Source organism: Eptatretus burgeri, chromosome 13, assembly GCF_056783735.1.
Source record: "Eptatretus burgeri isolate ZD-2024b chromosome 13, Ebu_testis_v1, whole genome shotgun sequence".
Classification (NCBI taxonomy): domain Eukaryota; kingdom Metazoa; phylum Chordata; class Myxini; order Myxiniformes; family Myxinidae; genus Eptatretus; species Eptatretus burgeri.
Genome location: NC_140973.1, coordinates 25,413,693 through 25,436,888, shown reverse-complemented (window position 1 = coordinate 25,436,888; position 23,196 = coordinate 25,413,693). Strand labels below are relative to the sequence as shown.

At 45.0% G+C, this 23,196-nt stretch overlaps 1 protein-coding gene across 2 annotated transcripts; it reads right to left on the bottom strand.

Moving 5' to 3' along the window:
• Positions 1–371: 371 nt before the first annotated feature.
• IDI1 (isopentenyl-diphosphate delta isomerase 1) lies at positions 372–22,537 on the bottom strand. 2 transcript variants are annotated; one of them, XM_085851753.1, is made up of 6 exons: positions 22,231–22,537; positions 21,565–21,785; positions 16,392–16,585; positions 16,135–16,227; positions 15,505–15,635; positions 372–3,375 (listed from the first exon to the last, which is right to left on the bottom strand). In XM_085851753.1, exons 2-6 carry the CDS (start codon positions 21,675–21,677, stop codon positions 3,055–3,057), a joined length of 852 nt encoding a protein of 283 aa, XP_085707879.1. In that variant the 5' UTR covers positions 21,678–21,785; positions 22,231–22,537; the 3' UTR covers positions 372–3,054. The 2 variants fall into 2 exon arrangements, with proteins under 2 accessions (XP_085707879.1, XP_085707878.1); XM_085851752.1 differs by lacking the exons at positions 21,565–21,785; positions 22,231–22,537 and having other exon boundaries at positions 16,392–17,358.
• Between the last annotated feature and the right edge of the window lie 659 nt (positions 22,538–23,196).

Sequence of the window (23,196 nt, the reverse complement as noted above, 5' to 3'; positions counted from 1 at the left end):
ATGGAACCAGGATGACTTAATCATGAAAAATGTACCTTGCTCTTCACCGAGCATCGCTTCTGCCAAAACAGTATCTTGGCAAAGGGTTACAATGTCAGACAGGTTGCCCCTGCTGGAAGAAACTCCTGGAGAAATTTAAAATATATTCCCCATCACGACGAGATCATAATTTTGAAGTTTCACGTCGATTGGTGCAGCAGTTCAAGAGAATTAAAAAATTTTTTTTTCCTTCAATGCAATATGACTGCCAAACCATGTGACCCACCAATTATTCCTGAACACCCTGGTATTCCCAAGGCTTGGGGAACATGTGTGTGAAGTTTCCCCTCGATCTGACTGACCACAATGTAAATCAGAATGACCACAATGTATTCAACTTCACGAAGGTTTTATTGACAACAGTCAGCTCCATTGGTGGTCCCGTGTGTCGTGCATGCGCACACGGCACTCATGTCAAACCCAAGGAAGGGCAATGCATCACAAAACATACAAGAATTACATGATGCATCTGTAGGCTTGTGGAATGTCACCCAAAATTTTGTTTCAGGAAGCAGGCTATCGAGACCTAATCATGGCAAGGATGCGAGACCTGCTACCATGAGGTTACGGATTCAGATCTGACTTCAAGAAAAACTATTAATGCCTTCGATTGGAAGCCTGTGCACCCTGATCTACTCCTGGAGAATCCAATTCGTTTCTGAACTCCACTTGTGCTTGAAACGCTTGTCGGAAAAGTGAATTATAAAAATCATTATACTGTGCACGACATTTGGAGATATTTCACACTTTATCACATATCATTCATGGTAATGAAATGGAAGAACAAGAAGGAACCCGAAGAAGTAAAGAGCAAAGATGGAGTCATCAAGAAGAACCTGGATAGGATTTGGGTTTCAGCCGTGACTCCACTACCCTCAAAACCCATCCAGGCAAAGCCAAGTGAGCCTTATTCAAAAAAAATTCTGCAAGAGTTCATTTCTCCTTAGACAGATAGATAACAAAAGAGAGGAATAGAGTAAAAGAGATGAAAGAGAAGAAAAAGCAAGAATTGGAATGAATAAAGAGAATTGTGAAAAAAAAAATAGAAAGAATTGTGGAAGGAACACAGAACAAAGATGTCGGGAAGAACCCGGACGGATAGATTTCAGCAGTTACTGCCCAGGCTCAAACGCAACAACAAGGGCAAGCTACCAGAGGTCCGTCAGCAAGGAATCACAGTCCACACAGCATCAGGATATGGTATAAACATCATGAAAAGTAAGACGAAGAAGGAACCCGAGGAAGTAAAGAGCGAAGATGGAGTCATCAGGAGGAACCTGCAGATGATTCGGGTTTCAGCCGCTACTTCACAACCCTCAAACCCATCCAGGTGCAGCCAAGTGAACCTTAACAATGATTTACTAGGATACCTTTTGGGAAAACATTAATTGTGTAAATTATGTCAAAATAAATGATCTCATAATGTGTTGACTTCTGAAATCTTGGCAAGAAGTCCTGCTGTGGTTTTGTCCAGTCAATATCCACCCAGCTGCCCTTTCTTATATGCCCATGTCTGTTTGTCATGATAGCTATCTCGTGCCTGTTTGTCAATGCTTGTTTCCACCTGTTCCGCTATAACCTGTCAGCATATTGACCTTTAACCCTCTGTTGCCCAATATTTCAATGAACCTTGACTTTGGTGTAAAGAGGTCTGAGGAGTCGAGGAGTCGAGTCGAGTGATTAAGGGCCATATGGACATTACATATGCACTAAGTGGTGAAATTTTTGACCCTGCTCCCCCAAACCCTCTCTGCAATGTTCCAAATATTCCTCCACCTTACCTCCTATCTTCTCCCAACTTCCATGCATTTTCCTTCTTTTCACTCGAACCCTACATCCAAGTCACGTCCATAATATATAGACGGCTGTTATTGAACTTGAGCCTGAAAAAGTGAATGTACATGTTTTGCTCTTGGATTGGCTAATTCAAGCTCTTTCCACTACTCCTGCCTTAAGTGCCCTTTACTTTACGTTGTCTACCGTTTCGGGAATACTTGCTCCTCTGGAACGTTCTTCCTCCACACAATTCACCAATCATTTATCACACCACTTTCCAGCTGGTTTTCTTTTTTGCATCTCTGCCTTTGAATGTGACCTCTGTCAAAAGTGATTTCAGATATTTTGTGCTGGAAGATAAGAACCTTCAACAGGTCAAGAACTCATTTAAAATTTGAGGAAATGCAGTCCCTTTTATACAACTATATTCAATTGGGAGGACGTGGACAGCACGTGATGCTCCCATCACATTTCAGAATAGCGTGATGTCAAATGTAGACCAGACCAGAGGGGGCAGGCAGACTGCCTCCTCCGAAATTAGAGCCAGCTGGGTTTGCATGTACCAACAATATGACAGTAAAATAGTGATTTTGGAAGTATATTAGGTTGGACAGGCTTCCAAATCCAAGGCATTAATAGTTTTGTTTTCAGTCAGGTCTGAATCCACAATCTCTTGGTGACAAGTTTAGCATCCTTGCCACGACTAGTTCACTCTAGACCTGACTGAAGAAATGGGACGCTATCACCAGGCTTCTAAAGATGCTGCAGCGAGGCACATTCTTTGCTTATCTACCAACCTTCGCACACCAATCCAGCATCGGATTGTGAAAGCAGTCTCATTCACATTCCTTCCTCTCCTCCCACACTGTACAACTTTGACGCCATTCATCCGTAACCACCGGATGCAGCAAATGCAATACCACTTTCCCCGAAGGATTGATATCTTGTGCGTGACTAGACATGATCTAAGAAGCAATGGGAAAAAGATTTATATTTAAACAAATCACACAATCACCAATTTAGTATGCAAAATTTACTTTGCGTTAAAATGTAATTAACAGCATTGTATTAATCAATTGTCCTCCAATTCTATCATTATGTGATTAGAGTAAAACTTCTATTCGTGACAAAGTGACAGCCAACGATCCATCATAACCACCTGCCAAGAGGTTTTGTGGGTGGAAAATGGAGCAACTCCTCCATCAAAAAGGCAAGAAGGCAACCGAACACAAAGAGATATCAAAGGCGGTGGATGGTGTGGCGATCGGAGACCGATTCAGGGTTATCGAGGGCTTCCCACCATGAAGAGAGCAGCGGAGAATCGGCGATGCGTTTGAACCATGGCGAAAGAGAGATGGTGCCAGTCTCGGCCTCTCTCAACATCGAGCAAACACCATCAAACGTCACCCAGCGACAAGTGTGCACCTCGTTGGGATTGGGGTTGATGGCAAGGTCTTTGCATAGCAAAAGGACATAATCGACCTCATGTTCACCCCATATTCCATCCGACGACGCCTTGTACAGCACTCTTGTCACAAACGTCAGGTCCTCTGGCTGGACCTGCATTGGAGAAAGTGAAAAAGAGGACATGATAATAAGGAAGCATGACGAGGAGCGAGTGGAGTGAGTTGGGTGTGATGGAGCAAAAGAAGCACACGGTTCACACTGGAATCATTGTTAGAGAGACAAATACCTGAACACTGTACGTAATCCAACCTGAAACATTTAAAAACTTTTGAGATGCATTTTCAGCCTTTTTACCAGTGTTATAACACTGATCACATGCTACTTTATGTCATCGAGGCATCTAGTTCCGTCAAGTCACGTCTGACATTCTGGTGACATTCATGATCAGATTTCTCCAAACATCCCTATCTGACACTGCTTCCCAAAACTCTGGCCCAGACAGCTTAGTTGTAGCCTTTACCCCACCCATCCAGTGCATACAATGTCTGCCTCTTCCTCTTCTTCCTTTGGCATGGTCGATTTCTTTACTTTTGTTTTCTGTATGCATGATATGTCCAAAGTATGACAGTTTCTATTTTAGCACCAGTGCTTCTAATGTACTTGGTGATCTAGGTGCGTCATTAGATTTTGTTTTCACATCCATTGCCAAGAGCACTTTAACTGGTCTGCTTTGCACTTTGTCACAATTTAATTTTTTAACAGTGATCTAAGGCTCATGAAGGAGCCAATACATGTATCAAATGTAGTACAAGGTACAACATGGGATTTGACTGGGATCTCAGCAGAAGATAGGTGCTCAGATGGGAATGCAAAACAGGCCAAATCCTTAGATGTTTCCTTGATGACTCACTCCATACAAAAAAGGAGAAAATCTCCATTTACAACGATTACAAGGAAATTATGCACAGGAGGAGGCCATTCAGCCCATCATGCTTGCACCACACCAATACCAGATTATAATAACTCCGTCAATACCCATTCCCTTCGTGGGCAGCCTTTTTTTTGGCTGCTGGTTGCATCATTGGTTAGGGGCGCAGATATGCCGCTGATACAGTGCCCCTATTATCAGTACACTGGTGCTCATTTTGTTGACCTCAGAAGGATGACAAGCTGAGTCAACCCACTTGGTGTTATTTAACAGCACGACAGCAGCTCTAACTATCTTATCTTAGCAGCCCGAGTATCTTAAGCCCCCTTTACCGTTGAGCCAGCAACATGGGGGGGGGGGGAGGGGGTTCAGTTCCCATGTTTCTTGGAGGTCAGGTCAGGTCAGGTGTGGGAGCATGCGCTTCACCAGCATGTCACAGTATCCACTTTCCACTGCTATTCCAGGGGCCTCCGTCTGGCCATCCACCAGGCAGATGCCGAGCCCATCAACATCTACTTGAGCTGCTGATCAACCTGCTGCAAACACGAGGCACGTGGTCAGCCCATTGGCCTCCCCCACTCGTGAGGCTCCCTCGCTGAAAGAATCTGGTGAGCAGGATCAGCGTCAGGAAAACGAGCCACATGTCTATACAGCCGCAGCTGACGCTCACGGACTATGCAGGTAACAAATCTCATTTGAGTCTCTCTCAGCAACCGCTCATTGGACACAAAGTCCGACCAGCAATAACCAAGGATTCTCCGAAGAGACCTGGTACCAAAGGAATTAAGTCTCTGTCTCAGATACCTGGTCAGAGTCCAAGTCTCGCATCCATAAAGCAAGACTGGAAATACCAAGGACCTGAAGATTCATACTTTCTTCCTCCTGCGCAGGGAGCAACAGCACCACACCCCCTGATCCAGTGAATCCATGACTCCGCAGGCCCGACTCAGACATCTATTGACTGCTGGCTCGCAGCCAGCGCAGACATGGATATCTTTGCCAAGGAAAGCAAATCTCTCCATGACCTCAACATCCTCACCATAAACAGGTACAGACAAGAAAGCAGCATCCAATGTCATTAAAACCCTGGATCTTTGTTTTGACCCAGGAAACCCGTAATCCCAGTGGTTCCGACTCCTCATTCATCACCTCGAGGGCACCCAAAAGGTCTCCGCGAAGTCTCCAAAGTCTCCGCAAAGTCTTTAGAGTCTCCCCAAAGATGACTGCATCATCTGCAAAAATCAAGGTCAGAGATCTTGACACTCCCAAACAATGCAGCACAGCTTGATCTCTCCGACATCCTCTCCAGAATCCAATCTATCCAAGCGGGTGGGGGCCAGTACACACCCCTGGCAAACTCTGGGAACAACTGTAAGTAAGTCAGAGATGGAACCACATCTCACAGCACTCTCAGTACCAGAATATAGTTCAGACATCAGATTGATAAGTTTGGGTACCACCCCATGAAGACTGAAAATCCTCCAGAGGGCATCTCAATTCACTAAATCGAATGTTTTTGCAGAGATCAACAAAGGCTGCAAGCAGCCCCTGCCAAAACTCTCATAGTGCTTCGGTGAGGACCCGAAGAGCAAGGATACGGTCAATTGTTGACCTCTTTGGTGGAAAGCCTGACTGCTCTGGGTGCTGGTGCTCAAGCAGATGGTGGAGAACCTTATCAAGAATTATCCGAGCAAAGACCTTGCCCGGCACTGAGAGCAACGTCAAGTCTCGGTCATTGTTGCAGTCCTAGTGATCACCTTCCCTTTCCAGAGAGGGACAACAAAACAAGGCCCCTCTTCCAGTCAGTTCGGATGATGCCTGTGTTCCAGAGAACAGAATTGCATGCAACGACAGGAGTACAGCATTTCCACCAGCCTTGAGAAGTTCAGCATGGATGCCACAGATCCCAAGAGCTTTACCCCCATTTCAACCGAAGCCTGTGTTTTCACAAATGGTGGATCACAGTTGATTGGCGGGTCAGCAAGAGGAATAGCAACACCCCTGACATCCAACTCAACAGCTGGTGGGTCAGCCTGGTACAGCCGCTCAAAGTAACTGACCCAGCAGGATTTCACTTTGCCCACCACCCTCTGGCAAGAGCCCACCACCCTCTGCTCCAAGTGCAATACACCAAGGGACGGGCTTGGAGGAACGCAATGCGCAAATTCCCCTGTAAGCAAGACAAGAAACACTTGACCACAGGTGATGCTCTACCCCCTTACATATTCCTCACATTTAGGCCTCCTTCTCCACAATCAGTGCACATACAGCTTTACATCTCAATTCTCTGAACAGCTCAGCTCTGCCATTAAGCCTGGCCCTGTGATTCTGGTCAATGGTATCCAGAGTCCCTTGAGACAAAATTCATCTCCGCCCTCTGGTGAGTTCCACGACATCCACCGTCAACATTAAGGATGGTAGTCTTGAAGGCACTTCACAACTCTTCAGGATTCCCCAAAGTACCCAGATCCCCCAAATCCCAACTCAGCCTGTTTGCAAACTCCTAGGCTATCCTCTCACACTTGTGCTTGCCAACATCCAGCCTCGGCTGGGATGGTACCATTCTCTCGGATTTAAGCTGCAACTTCAGAGTTGTTACAACAAGCCTGTGGTCAGTATTGAGGAACTGAGCACTCCGGTGGACCCTGCAGGTAGGGATTATCCTCCAGTAACCATCAATGAACACATGGTCAATCTCCTTTGCCACACCAACAGCATTGGAATACAAAGTCCAGTGATGAGCCTGTCGGTGCTGAAACCATGAACCAGCCACCATAAGTCCATAATTTCTTAGTCAAGGAACTTAGTGCTATTCTGGTTCATAGTTCCAGACCCATGGGGACCAACACATGTCTCATAACCATCACTATCAGTGTTGGTCGATGCATTTAAATCCTCAACAACCCCCCCCCCCCCCAAGACAAGAAGAGTATCTCGCCTGGGGTACTGATTAACTAGACAAGCGTGGCATAGAATGCGTCCTTCACGGTGAGATTACTCACCTCAATCAGAGCATATAGAATGTATCCTTCATGGTGAGATTACTCGCCTCAATCAATCAGAGCTCAATCAGAGACCAGGGAAACGACACCCAAGGAGTGATGATGACTTCGTCTCATAAGATGCTCGTTGACCGGTGTTACCTCAATCATCATTGGAGTCAGCCAATATGACCATCAGAATGACTAGACCAATAGTCGGTGTAACCACCTGCCATGATCTCGCCACTATCCGGTCTCCGAACCTCAGAGTGTGCTGCAATACCAATGTTCAAACGCTCGAGCTCAGACGATAAGAGACAGGTGATCATCCTCTCTTCTGGATAGGACATTCTAGGCTTGGGAAGTGCTAGCCGCTTGGTAGCTGAAAACACCACAGGTCTACCCCATGCAGTGTTGAAGTACAATACTTCAATTAAAATAACATAATGATTTTAAAGATTGTTAAAAAAAAAATTCAGGAGGTATAGCACTGCTGAAAGTCATATGTACCTCACCCTTATACTGGAATAACACATCATTGAATCATAGATTAGGATATGGAGGCATTTTTGATCATCAAACAATGCATCAATCGGCAGCATCCATAGCCGTATTGGTGGCATCTTCTTCCTCTCATTATATTGTTGTGGTGCCGGGTTCGGTGGCGAGGATGACCGCGAGATGGAGCAATTGGGCCGTCTCCCACCGAACACCGGAATTGAAAGGTCGTCACCCCGGATAACTCCAGAGTCGACGGGTCGCTTAAAGGACGGTGGTCACCAATATTTCGACGGCGTGAGGTAGGGTCCATTTGTCCATTCCAATTTACCTAAGTACTCACGCCGTCTAACTACCGGGGAAGCCACACCCTCAGTCGGCTTTGTCCGAACTGAGTCGCTGTTACAGACTCAGATCCGGCGTAACCGAGCAGAAATTACCAAAGCCGCGCCGGACCAAATGAACAAATTACGGCACAAACGGCCCCACTATTTCTCAAGCCCTCACCGTGCTGGGTGAATGGTAGAAACGACAGGCAACGAGCTGGAACATTTAACATGGGGTTTATTTGTAATAGGGAGGGAGACAGAGCAGAGCTATCACGACTATAATATGCAGGCAATGTTCAGTGAGAAAAAGCACTTAACAATTTCTACTTATAGGACGGTGCCACACATACACACACACACACCCCAAAAGAAAATGGACCCGGATTATCTTTATTTCGACCCTCGCAGCCAAGGGGATAGACAGGCTGGAGGTCAGAGTTTGGTCGGTACCTGGCCGCCTCGTGCGGTTTGGCCCGTGACTGCAGGTGTGAAACTCAGGGTCGGCGGCGAGCCCAGACACGGTATAGCGGGGTCCAGGGTCGCTCCTCACACGGGGCCAGCGGAGATTCCCGGCTCGGACTCCGGGTTATTGCTCGACAAAATGAGACGGAAGTCGACGGTTGTGGAATAGTCAGAGGACAAGCTTGAGACACGGCAACGACGACCACCAACAACCCATACCAAGAGCAATGGCGACCCCTTTCTTCTCCGAAAATTCCAACCCAACTCCAGCGAGCACGAAGGGGAGCCTGGCGATTCTTAATCGCTCCCCCGGGCGGGGTGGGGTGATCGGTCCTCTGAGGTAATCTTTGCCCTGATTGGACAGGGTTTCGTGGGGTGATATCTGTCCCCCTCTGATTGGACAGGGGGAAAACCCTGCCTTTCTGGGGCGGGGTCGGAGCTCTGAGGTAATCTTTGCCCTGATTGGACAGGGTTTCATGGGGTGATGTGCTGGCCATCCGTGATTGGACAGGGGGGAACCCCCTCCTTTTCTGGGCAGAGTCGGTGTTCTGAGGTGAGGAAACCTCTGCCCACGTCTGTGGTCGAACGCACGTGGGCAATGGCGTCGATGGCGAGAAGAAGTAAAGGATTGATTTGTTGGCGTTGGGTATTGCAAAAATCCAACTAGAAAGAAACTTCGCAGCGCAAACATGCAATTCCCTTTAGACATAGGGAGGAATCTAACTATACACATGCTTATTGAAATAACTAAGCTTAGGGACTGCTGCCTGTTTGTGTGCAAATGGCTTCCAGATTCGTGACAATATATTGGCACATCTGAGTGCCCGCTAACAGGATATCCTCAATGCTGGGCCCTTATGTCTTGGGATGTAGCCCAAACGATCTTTTATTGCACTGCATTCAATTATTCTTACAACTTTACCGTTCCCCAAGGATCATTCAAATGAGCCGAATTTGACTGCACACGCACATGAAAAGCAGTTTTCTCAAACACATTTTCTTTCCCTTTAAAGGGTTTATTTTGTAAAGAAAAGTACAAGAGAACAAGGTAGACAAGACGCTGTAAGAAATGGTATGAACCAAGCGAATAAGAGGTAGATAGCAACACGTAAACTTACACACATAACAAGGATGATAAATAAAGCGCAAATCCCAAACCACTCTCGGTGCCACAGAACAGTTTTACAACAAGGTGAGAATGTAGGCGGGACTTCCCTTTGCCTACAATGCACAGGGTGGACACAGGACTCAATGCAGCTCACTTTGGGAACCAGGTGGGAGACGAGAGCCAGTGACGAAGTCGATCCAAAGACGAAGAAAACTAGCAACGAGCAGCTTCAGCAACAAGTAGCATCCGAGATGCAGAAAGCCAAACAGAGCACTTCGAGCCCTGAGTTGCACCAGTGACGATCAGCTTCTCAACCAGGCCTTGTGGTCCTCCTCTCTCTCTCCTCCTGGTCAATCCTTATTAGTCCTCAAAGTGCCTCTTTGCACTCTGAGCACGGGGAGTTTTTCTGTCTCTCCTCTATCTTACTCTCCAAAAACAGGGTGATACCAACTTGGGTCAATTCCAAAACTTCTTCAGAAGAAAACCACACGAATGCCCTGCATCACAAGCTCCTCCATGAAAACTTGCTCGTCCTCATCCCATATGAGGCTTCCTTCTCTTTTTCCTGGTCTTGTTCCTCCTCATCCTCCTATTGGTCAGGTTCCTCTTCTTCCTCTCTCATGGTGAGCAGAGCTATCTCTGGGCCGTCCCGCCCGCAGGGGGGCCCTAAAAAAATAACCTCATTGCCACTTTGGGCTCCACAGCACATTGTGCCACCATGGCTGGCATACTCTGACCACGTCGCACGTCACATGTGTGCCTCTGCATTTATGAAGTCCTCACCTATCCCCACCTCAGGCCCGTAGCCAGGACTCAGTATAAAGGGGGGAATATGAACTGGATGGGGGGGGGGGCACAATTATTATATTAAATATTTTTGATAACCCGGTATACTATTGTATTCATGCAGCATTGACACATCTATACTGAGGTTGCCGTCGCATACTAACCAAATTGATCTCAGCTAGATTTAATATGTTCCGATGTTTTTGGCCTAAAATTATTCGAATGCAGGAGAGCCGCAACAAACTGGCACATTCACAATGCAAATATTCAATGATTAGACAATTGGCACCAATTCAGGTGAACTTATACAAGGTGTTGTGAAGAATTGGCATTAGAAAATTAATATACCAGAGATACAATGACTAAATGGGGGAGGTTAGCACCAGAATCAGTGCACTTTGAAATAAGATACAGTAAGCTATGACCTGCGATCATCACGTGAAACTATCAACAGCAAATACGACCAGCCTGAAGATACCACAAGGTCCGCATTTAAAGCAGTCAATTACACAGAGGTAAGGTTATGCACAAAGCACTAGATATGGGAGATGCAAAGCACCAAACACAACATTTAACTTAAACATCAGAAATACAAAGCAGCCGACCACGGCGGGTGCTGACCACAACCACACTGCAACCACAACCACACACGCATCATCAGCAGTCACACACACAATCTGAACTCCTCGTATAGTTTTTATACCGCTGAACTCGCTGTCAGAAGAGCTGCAGGCGACGCGTCTCGGTGTGGAATCTTCTGAGGACCTTCTCCTTCCATTCATTCAGGCATTTACGTGTGAGGTCTCTCTCGAAGGCCAGCTGTACCAGTTGTGCCTTGCGTGGATGGCGCATGGACCGTCAATGGTCAGTGAAGACATTCCTCAATGTTGAGAATGAGTTTTCACACATGGCAGTGGACGCACCAAATGTTAGTCCAAGTCTCATGGCAGTTACTACACTTGGCATGGCTTCCAGCGTTTTGTGGTATGTTGAGAGGAGTTTTTGTGTTGTCCATCTATTGTTTGGCTGCTTTTCTGTCTGTGAGCAAATAAACTGCTTTGCAACCACACACTCTGTTTCACTGATGGTTGACTTTGTTAATGTCATGATATGCTGGAGCAAGTGGGGATCCAAAAACGTGCCATTTTCAGGATTCAAGGCAGCGAGTGAACGGGCAAGTTGTGTGTTGCGCTCACTGAAGCGCTGAGCGATCTCTCCAAGCACAGTGTCAATTGCGCTGTAAAAAACCCTCTGCAGTTCTGTCTTGTCATTGTCGTTGTTTTGTCCTGTAGTCTCCAAAACTACAAACTGTTCCAAGTTCTTATGCATTGTGCGTCTCCGTTTTGGTGGTGCAGGTGTAGAAGTGCGAGCATCATTGGCCTTGTTCCACAGATCAGTGAACTCATCCTCAGAGCGGAGTTTCTTTACGCACTCTGTAGCACTCGCCACCAGTTCCAACCCCGTTAGCAAGTCCATGTCCTCTGCCTGCAAGAGTCTGTTAGGGCCATCTAACAACATCAGCAGTTTTGTACAAAGATAGCAATGAACATGAAGGCAGGCCCAGAGACTTCCCACAAAAGCCCAATAGCCTCCACCCTCATCTCTGCACCGTAGACGCACTCTGCACCAATCTGCGACAGTAAGGATGTGATATCCTGAAAAGATCCTATGATCACAGACACGGTAGCTAAATGTCCCGTCCACCTTTGATCAAGAAGTCGTTTTAACCGCTCACCTTTATACTGTGCAGCAACAGTGGGCTTTCTGAAGAATTTGTACAGGCAACAACAAACCTCGAGGAAATCAGTGACAGCTTTCTCTGCTGCCAGTGCGTGGATAACTACCAGATGGAGTTGGTGATTTAAGCAGTGCACATAGGGGATTTCTCTTTCCAATATCTCTTGCAACAACTTTTGCACCCCACCGTGCTTCCCAGCCATTACCGAAACCCCGTCGTACACCTGACTTAATATTTTTGACGTGTCAAGTCCTGTTTTTGTCAGCTCTGTCAATGTTTTTGCATCTCCAGCGTCGGCTGTAGCTATTGTGAGTAGATGCTCTAATGCTTCATTTGATGCAGATACAAAGCGAATGATGATTGATACGTTCTCACATTCAGTGGGGTCCCTCATCCCATCCACCTTGATGGTAAACCACGATGTGCCCACTTCTTCCACGATGGCATCCGTCACAACATTACTCAATGTGCAGATCAGTTCATTCTGCATTTCCGGACTGGTATAGCTTGCGTTTCGTGGGATATGTTTTATTATTTCGGCGAGCTTGGTGTCTTTTTTGAGTGTGTAGTTTAAAAGCGAGAGGAAAAGCCCACTGTGCCCGTCTGACATATCCTCAAAATTATCAAGGTTCTCTCTAAAAGGTATCTGATTTTCGGCGAGAAATCCCACAACATCTATAACATGAGACACATAGTACCGGTTTCTATTTAGCTGGTCAGCATTGAGGAGTGTGGAAATCTCCTTACCACAATCGATGCGCTTCTCATTCTCCTTCCACCTCAAAACACAAGTTAAATGTTCCTTTGAAATTGCGTGTTTGTGAAACCCCCTGCCTTTCTCAACGGCATGTTTCCAATTCCGGTAGCCTTGCACTGTGAAAGTAGAGTCGACTGGGCCACGTGCAGTGTTAAACTTCCTACATGGATAGCAGAATGCTGCATCTGTCTGCACACTGTATTCCAGCCATTCATTAGTCTAGTACCACGAGGACACAAACGAGCGACTCTTGTTCTGCAAACAGATGGCCAGGGTACCGCTGTAGGACAACTTGATTCGGTCTCTCACTTCCAAGATCATCGGGAAGCGGCTTGACAGTCACACCCGATCCTGAGGCCACCGCCGAGCGTGGCAAGTCGGCTGCCTGCGCTGGGGCTCCAGCCGCAGGGCTGACGTTGCTGGCTTGGCCAGGTTGGCCAGCTTCTGTCGGTATTTGAGACATGATCGTCTTTTCCTCCTCCTCCTCCAACTCCTCCCACAACATGTCTTTCATCATCTTCTTCATTTTCGTCGCTTGCATTTTTTCCTTTTCTGAGCCATTTTCGTGTATCCATCATCCACGTCTTTTTCTCCTGCTGCAAGCTCGTGCCCTGTGATTCGTCCCTCGTGACTCGCGTCACTAATCTCGTGACTCCCGAGATTTCACGGTTGACGGTTTTATTTATTAAATGATGCATGCATGAAAAACAGGTTATATCTGCATAATTTCAAATGTAAGCACGATTGCAAACACACATATTTTTAATTTTTATTATAAAATTACTTTTGTAAGATGGAGGGTTGACGGGTTGTGAAGGTCACGTGGTGCACGTGCACTTCATCTTTAATAATGTAAATTTATGTGTTTTCCTTATTCATATTATCATATTATGACTGTATTACATTTATAACTAACTTACAACCAATCAGGTAACCTGCTCAATAGGGTCTCCATATCGAATACGCTGATTGGCTATTCCTTAAAACTAAATGATCCACGATACCACAAAAACCACCCACAACATCAACATTCGACACGAGGTCTTGGCTGCTGGCGTTGGTGCTTGCGTTATTATCTTTTATCTTGTGGTCTTGGACTGTATTGTCTTGCCAATTGCTTTTGGAGATGCGCTGGGAAGCACACACTTATCTCTTTGACTGTTATTCAAAGAAGGAAATTATTAAAGAACAGTTTATCCAAGAAGGCCACATTATTCACCACGTTGAACATCTGGAATTAGGGTTTTAGTTCACACAGGTGAACTCTTAAACAGCAAGTTCACAGTGGGCGCTCGTCCTTAAACACCAAGTTGTTCACAGGGTGCAACAGGGCATAAATGGGTGGCGTACAAGTGGGGGGGGGCACCAGATGCGCCATGGGGGGCATTGCACCCAAATGCCCCCCCTAGCGACGGGCCTGCCCCACCCACAATCAAGGTGTTTATGCCTTCAAAATTACTCTGACTATTCCATGTATAAATTACATACACTGCCTCTCAGCATCATATGTAACAAACAATTTACTCTGACAGGTCTCTGTTACGTGGCAATCTTACCTGCTCTAAACACATAGACTGCACTGCACTTACCACAGTCTTGCTATGAATATTGATACATCGCATGGTTTTGGAAGTACGATGAAGGCAATTTGTTATTGTCTCAAGCATATCATTCAATTTAAATAAAGGCTTAAAGAGGTTTAAAGGCATATAAATAAATTAATTCCAGGTTTCACCACCACTTTACACAGTGTCTATTGCATCACCCTAAATAAACACGTTGCATTAGTTGTACATGCCTGTTTATGTCCTTCCTTAGAAACAGTAAGTTTTCTGTTTGGAATGATTTTAAGTTTTGTTTGACTGATAGGCATGCATGCAGACAGACTAAGATAAATATCTCAATCATCTCTCCGAATGTGCAATCGGGACAAATCGAGAGCCAAATTACAGCTGAACTACAGGTTCATTTTCCGATTCATGTTCAAAATATAACATTCAATTGAAATCAAGTTGTTCCTCGATCATAAACCGACGTTTGTCGACAGACAGAAGTGAACCAATTGCTTAACCCCGCTCTTTGCCTCGTGTGTACGGAGTCATGATGCACCCAGGATGGGTGCTACCAGACTAAAAGGTCTCTGCATGTGTATGTGACCTCAATCATTTAAGTGTTAATAGATCTGGTATTTGCATTCCATATCTCATTCACTGTTAGTCAATGTCCAAAAGTGACTGCAGTCATTTGCCACAAATAAGAGTTCCCACCAAACCTGCCACTCTAACTCCCATAATGTTAAGCCATCTGTTGCACATTTATAAAACTGCGAGAACAAAACTAGCATGATCAAATAAAAAATCCGTCGAGTCTTTGACACAGAAAGAACAGAGATGATCCTTTTGGGTTTATATTGCAGTGTCCTTCAAAAGCATCATCATTGTCACTCAAAAAGTATTTTAAAAAGCTAAATGGTATTCATTGTACAGGATCTCCCGTTAAGTCCACAAGGGTCGTCACAGAAACCTTAAAGTGCAACACAGCATTGGCATGAAAGATCTAAAACATTAATTTTGTGGGAAAATTAAAGCTGTGATCAGTGAGGGGTTAAAATAGAAATAAAAAAAGCAAAAAAACAAAGAAACCATAAAATGATAATAAACCAACACAAAAGATCAAGATGTTGGTCATGGCCTACATGTTCATGGTCAATGCCAAGTTCAGCCTCCAAACGTCGGCAAGCAGCCCGGCGGACACCAAGCGCTGACTCCTCCTCCTGCTCGCTTGGTACAGCCAGTGGATGACTGCAGCAGCTGTTCGTAAAGCAGCCTGCTCAACAAAACAATGTACATGGCAGGATAGTTTCCAAATTGGTCACCAGGTTGTACGATGCTGCAAGTTCTGTTGAATATTACAGGAAATCCATAGGGACATTGTTCTCCTTTATGGGCCAGGGGCTCCTGCATCCTGTATACCATAGTGGAAGCTGTGGTTGTTAAAACTGACCATCATTAGCATAAGGAGACCAATGCACAGGCTTGCTTCCCTCTCAGTGCTAAAAAAAACGATTTCGTTTATACACTGTTTCATTGATAAAATCTGAGCATATGGATTGATGGAGAATCTATAGATATATAATGGGAGTGGAATGGGTAAATCACAAGTTATTGGATTCTGATGCATGGCTGATGTACAGGATCTTCTCTTTCAGTTTCCTTCTGGTCATACCCTTCCTGTCTTCTCTGCTACACCTAAGCTATTTGAACACATTTAACCAGTAAATTACTCTTTCAAGTAAAGCTCAGAAACAGATCTCTCAACGACTTACCAGGAAAGGTGATTTTGGCAAACGAGCGTTGTTGCAAAAGCAATTTCTTCTGAGAGTTGAAAAGAAATACACTGAAGGCCCGATGAAGCATTCCTGCCAGGGTCAAAGTGCAGATAATGTACTCATCATATTGTATCACCTGTTTGATCATAAGAAAACAACATTTATTTGTGTGATGGAAAACAATGTATTTTTACATTCAAGAGGCAAAATGTTTGAAATAATAGGAAATTAATTTCAACAAATGCCTTCAGCACCTTCGTTAATGTTCTTCATGAGATGGCACTCAAGCTTGCTGGAAATGCCTTGTGGCCGGTCATGCTCATCCACCAGGATGCACGGTTCATTCAGCAGGGCGACCTGCTGAGCATCCAACCCAACTGTCTGCTCACCTGCATGCCCGTGTTCACGTGCAGCTGTCGTAGCCCCACTCATATTTACCGCAGTTGTCCTAGAGTCAGTGAGCAATACGAGGAATAATCCCCACATTGAGTATGCAAAAATGGTGGAAGTTTCAACCCTCCAACCCCAAAAAGGTACATCAGCCTTCCTTCCATTCCACTTTTTTATACAGGGTCTAAAGCTCATGGAAAACCTGGAACACAAATTGCGTGCATGCATGCACGTACACACTAAGCTGAGGGGGGAAGTGACATCACTTCCCAAAGCACTCTGGGTGGCAGTAATACACACAATCTTTTTTTTATATAATGTTGCTTTTCTCACCGCACTCAGTTGGGCAATTAAAGAGGAATTTCCTCCTCATGGATGCCAACACTTGGGGGTTTTCGATATGTTATCCTTTTTAAATGCTGAGAGTTAAGAAAGGAAGGGTCATTCCGTGCCAACTCACCGAAGGGTCCCCAGGTCACCTCCTCAGATTTTGCTGGAAAAAATTCTTAAATGTAGATCTATATGGCTCTACCCACCATGCAAAAGATGAGATTTCAATTCCTCATAGTTTAAAAAATATCTATCTCTCGAGACCTTTGAAATTTGGCCCTAAAAATGCCAAATGTGAAAAACACATTTTTTTCCAAATTCAGTGGCTTATAATGGGCTCCTCGAGAAAGCTAATATTGCAAATATTTACTAATTGGCATTCAAATTTTTCAATTATGGCATCAGATAGCTTCTGGGATGCATATTTCTCACTCTGTAGGAAGCTAAAAATGTTTTTTTTGGCCAAAACGAGCTAAAATAATAGGCCATGGGCCAGATATGGTCCACGTACACCCCCCCCCCCACAACCCTTCGACCCCATATTTTTCTGAAGCCTTAGGGTCCCCTGAGCATGAATTCAACTGGTAACAGTGAGTTGGTTCCAACAGTGCATCTACTTGTCAAACTTGTGCCACTGGGCCCAGGTTTTTCTGCATCCACTTCCTTTGTTTCCTCCTCTCCTTTGTTCTCCAAACAGACAAACAGACAGACAGGTTGACTGTGCTGCCCCTCGTGTTGTGACAGACCATTACTCCATTTAGTGGTGTATGTCATAACTAATGACTTCAAATAGAGAACTGTAGGACATGTTTTCAAAATTAAAACCCAAGCATATTGTTATGGCTGTGGAAATTCGCAGAACACCATAAAGGTCCATAGTTCAGTGAGATCGATAAGTCTGTGTTCAGTTAGATTTCCCCACCGTTGTTTAATGGAATTTATTCGTGTTCACCGGGCTGTGACCCTTTGAGGTAGGTTTTCCTTTCTCTATCGTTATTTTGAACCAACCACATATCTCGCCCACCATTAGAACAAACCACAACATCAACAACACAACCACCACCAACTACGCCACAACGCTACGATCGCCACAACACCACCACCATTTAACCATCTTCGCCACTATGCCAGCTTGCAAACGCCATCCTCCACAGACCACGCTACGAGCCTTACCGCGTTCAAAAGGGGTCCCAGAATGCGGGTGTAAAAGAGGAGAAAAAGAAACCTCCAATGGTGCGTGTGGGTTTCTCCCGCCTTTTTTTCTCCAAGGCTGGTGTGACGAGAAGGGCGAGGCAGTTTGCTCGTGATTGGTGGATACGAGGAGTGAGGCGGTCGGAGTTGAGAAACGCCTCTTTTCGAGAAACTTCTCGAAAAGGCTCAAAGGAGGGTGGAGCCAAAAACGGGGAGGGGCGAAGGGAGGAGCCCCGAGTTATACAAGGCCGCACGAGACGCGAGGTCTGGTCTTTTTCGTGTGGTGATCGTCAAGTCTTCGGTGGTCTTTGGTGGTTTCGCCGTCGGGTGGTTCATCGCTCTACTGGCTCTTGGTCCAGTGGTTCATGTGCTCTTGGTCCTGTGGAGCGACCTGTTCGTTGGAGGCGTGGGACGGTAGAAAGTCTGGGCTACGCACCGGAGACGCGGACTGGAGGCGCAGCTCTGCTGGCTGGGTGGCACGAACCTGCGCGTCCGTGCGAGGAGCGCCGGAGGGAGCTCGCCGGCCACACGAGAGGCCCGGGATCAGGCACGGCTACGCTAGCTGCCGTGGGGACGGGGCGACGTGACTCGCCGACCACCGAGGGGGGCAGGTAACCTGCCACGGTCTCGCGGGACCCGTTCGGTCCTCCAGGTCCCGCGTTATAAAGGTCCACGGACCCTGTCTGCCACTCCTGTCTTTGGGGGTGGCCATTCCTTGCTTTTGAGTGAATGTTGGTGGCGCCATGTCCGACAAGTTAAAACTGAGTAAGTGACTGTAAATAATAATCATATTGGGTTGTATTGCTTTTGCTTCTCGCCTGAATATTGCATGACTGCCTTGGCTGTATATACGTGTGCTTGTAATAAATCTATCCCGTTCGTAGCGTCCTCTTTCCCCTATTGAAAATGCCATCTTGCCTCGTGGAATAATTAGTTGGGTTTTGAAATACCCGTTAAATAGAATCTGATCCGGCGAGGTCGGCGATAATACCCGCCGTTATCGCTGTAGAACGGAATGGACCGCTTAAGCGGTTCGTGTCCCAAGCCGACCTGCGCCGAGGTACGGCCCCTCGGTAGGTTACCCGCGCGAGTACTTAGGTATATCGATATTCGGCGAGTGACCCTATTTCACGTGGGTAGAATACAGACTGGGCTGTGGTGAGGTTAAAAGCTCACCCGTGACTGGTTTCCGGCGTTAGCTCCAGAAAGTCACGACTGAATTGTCCGTCCGGTGGGCGATGCGGTTGCTATTCGTGGAAAGCGGCCGATCGCACGCTGGTGGGCACGAATTCGTAACAATATGTTTGGATTATCATTACAAGAATTTATTTTTGAATAAAAAAATGCACTTATAATTATTAATTTATGAGAAGAATAATCTAAGTTGTTACTTAACCTCAGTTAATGCCCCCTGCATATTCACCATTTTTGGTCAAAGTGGCATTTTCAACTTCCTACAGATAGAAACATATGCATTTATTAGGCATTCTGATAACAGATCCTTAAATTTCAGATGCCAGTTTATAAATATCTGCAGTATCACTTTGCTCGAGTATTCATTTTCAGATTTATAAGCTCATGAATATGAAAAAAGTGAATAATTATAAAAACGTGCATGGAAATAAAAATTTATTTTCATATGAAGCCATGGGCGTTAGATAAAATTATTCGGTCAGTAGACACATCTTATATAAGGCAATCTTTAGAAAAAAAAATTAAGATCCTAAACCCCGAGCCACATGGTCAAACCCGGGGACAAAATTGGTCCATTTTAGAGCCCTCGGAGGCAAGGGCTTATGGTAAAACTTTTATAATTCATCACCTAACTGTATTATCCCAACAAAAATGTATCTATGGATAGATAATGACCCTATAATCACTGTGTTATGAGGAAAAAATTCTAAGTTGTTCCATATTTTCAGGAGGGCTCCTATAGTTTCACCTTATTTTAGCTCGTTTTGGGCCAAAAGCAATTTTTAGCTTCCTATAGAGTGAGAAATATGTATCCCAGAGGCTATCTGAAGCCATAATTGAAAAATTTGAATGCCAATTAGTAAATATTTGCAATATTAACTTTCTAGAGGAGCCCATTATAAAATTATAAGCCCCTGAAGTTGAAAAAAAAAATGCATTTTTCGCATTTGGCATTTTTAGGGCCAAATTTCAAAGGTCTCTGGAGATAGATATTTTTTAAACTATGAGGAATTGAAAGCTAATCTTTTGCATGGTGGGTAGAGCCATATAGATCTACATTTAAGAATTTTTCCAGCAAAATCTGAGGTGATCTGGGGAGGTTTTTGAAATTTAGGTGAGTTGGCACGGAATGACCCGGAAGCAATTTTGAAGTCATTGGGAGGACTCTGATGGGCTTTGAACTGCCAACCTCCCAGACTCAGAATGGAAACTCGAACCATTATGCCAGTGAGTCTTGTAATTCAAAGTTGAAGTGGATTTTAATTCTTTTTTTAAAAAGAGCAAAATAAACAAATGTAATGAAGTTAATGAAGCATCACCTCTTTCTCGAGGGTACAAGTACGTGCACGCACGCACACACACACACACACACACACACACACACACACACACACACACACACACACACACACACACACACACACACACACACACACACACACACACACACAATTAGTCTCAAACCTCATTCTGAAATGTTGTTTGAGTGGTCCAGAGATGAACACCATGAGGTGACAGGTCCAGAGCATATGGGTGATGTTTTAGAACTTCACCACAAATCTCCACCGTTGCCTCATTTGTCACGTGAGTGCGAGCATCATCGTGCAGTCAAGTCAACTTAAGACCCCCTAATACTACCCACAGACTTTCCTTGTGCTCTCTCAGCCCCCCCCCCCCACCCAACATTCTGGTTAAACTAATAAAACCTTAAGGCTATTCAATCGCACTGTTCGAGCAGGTGATGCACTCCCATCCTATGTCATCCACCCTCCCTATCAGCTATGTTTTATACCCCCCATAATTAGCTCCACCTTAATTTAATTGCACATCACTTACAGGTTATAGTTTCCTTCCCTTTTACCTATCCGTTCATTCCAAAGCTTGGTGTCCAACTCTGACCCATTTGATCACCCACTGTCAGTTCGTTGCCTTTTCACCCTCTGTTCTTATCTTTCATGAGCCAAGGTTTTGTATTAAAGACAGCTTCTTCATATTAGTTAAAAATAAGCAATTAAACAAGCAAACATTTTGAAATCACAAAAAAAAAACTTCCGGCAAGATATGAATAAAATGTTAGAGAGGCATTATGACCATCATGATAGATCTACAACCCCCACCGTTGATACGCTCATCCCAAACACATATCCCTCCATGCGTACGTAATAAGTAGATGGACATTCTAAATTAGCCGAACATTTTGTGCTCGTTCTTCAAACAAAAATATATCAAAACTTTCAAACAAATCCAACAGCACAACTGCAGGTGTAGGCAGCCACAGTGACGTCATGTACATTTACCACTCACTTTCCGGGTTATACTCACCAGGTGCTCTTGCTCCGAATGTTTGGGACGTCTGAAGAAGTCACGTGGCCCGCGTGCCCCGATGCTCTCACGGCATTGGCTGCTGTAACCACGCAACTGAAAATGCGCCGCATAAGGAGACGCTTGGCTGGCCAATGGGAACCGCAGTGACGCGGTCACGTGAGAGCACCGATTGGCCAATGGGAATCGAAGTGACGCGGTCACGTGAGAGCATCGATTGGCTTGGAACAAGGTTATTGATGGGACGTTAAAAGTGAATACTTATTTTAAGTAATGCAACTCAAATACACGATGGGAAGTACACACCTTTGTGCGACTTCATTCATGATACATTACGTGCACAGTCGGTAGGAGTGCACAGGTGTGATGAGCAAACAAAGAATGGTCGTCGCTTTGTTCTCTCGACGTTTTGTATTAGTCATTTTCACGATCATTAATGCCGCACCAAGTTCGTGGAGGTTGGTGCTTCAAACTTCGGCTGAGTCATACAAGATAATAAAATAAAATAAAAACCGTTGGATATACATAGGGAACAGACAAACAACCGTAGGTTGGGAATACAGGTTAATTTGATGGGCCTAATGGCCTCATTCCTCCTTTCCTTGCAAGTGAAATCCTATTACAAGTGATGAACGTTCAAATCGCGAGAACAAGCGAACAACTCACCTCATCGAGCCAGCTCGCAGGCAAAAGGCGAATCATAAGTTTGCACGATTTGTAGATTTTTAGTTGAGTTTATGAATTATGATACACCACAATAAAATAAAATAAAAAAGTTATAAATAACAAACATGAAACTTAAAAACTGCAGAAGGAGGACTTCCAGCTTGGCTCAGAAATACTGACAATGCACCCTTATTACAAAAACGAATATACACCATGATTATTCCCCGCCGAGAAAGGTACATTGGACATCCTTATAATGGTGACGTAGGTAAAGCCTGAGATCTGAAGCGTGGTTCAACTGTATCAAGCAACGCAGAAAAAAAACACGATATAACAAAACGAATGGGAAGAGCAAAATGGATGACGAGTTGCGACCCGTGGTAAAAAAAATTAAAAAAAACACGATATAAAAAAGGGGAAAAAGAAAGCATTTTATTCTTGCGCTGGTTGAAAGAGCTCAAACATGGGACGTACATATATACATATATACATATACATATACATATATATATATATGTATGTATAGTTCTTAGCAACAAATATTTTTCTGGAGCGATCGAAGCAGCGCTCCGTTACTAATACACCGCCCGGATTCAAAATCTTGGATGGGTCGCCATTCCGACACAGTATACCAGCATGCTGGCACTCATTTTGCCGACCTCGGAAAGATGACAGGCAGAGTCAACCCCACCTGGTATTAATTCATCAGTTGAGTGTCATTTGAACTCAGGATCCTGGGATCCTAAGCCCACCACCCGAACCGTTAAGCCAACACCAGACATAATATGAACGCTGTCGGTATAAATAATTCAAAAAGCCAAATATATCGAACATTTTCAAATGTTGCATCTCGCTCACCGCCATTAGAGCATTTAAATTGCATCAGATGTGGCAATTGGCCTTATTCAGTTGACGTCACCGGTCACGTGACTGTGGCAGCTCTGCCATATTGAGTGGCAAGAAAGT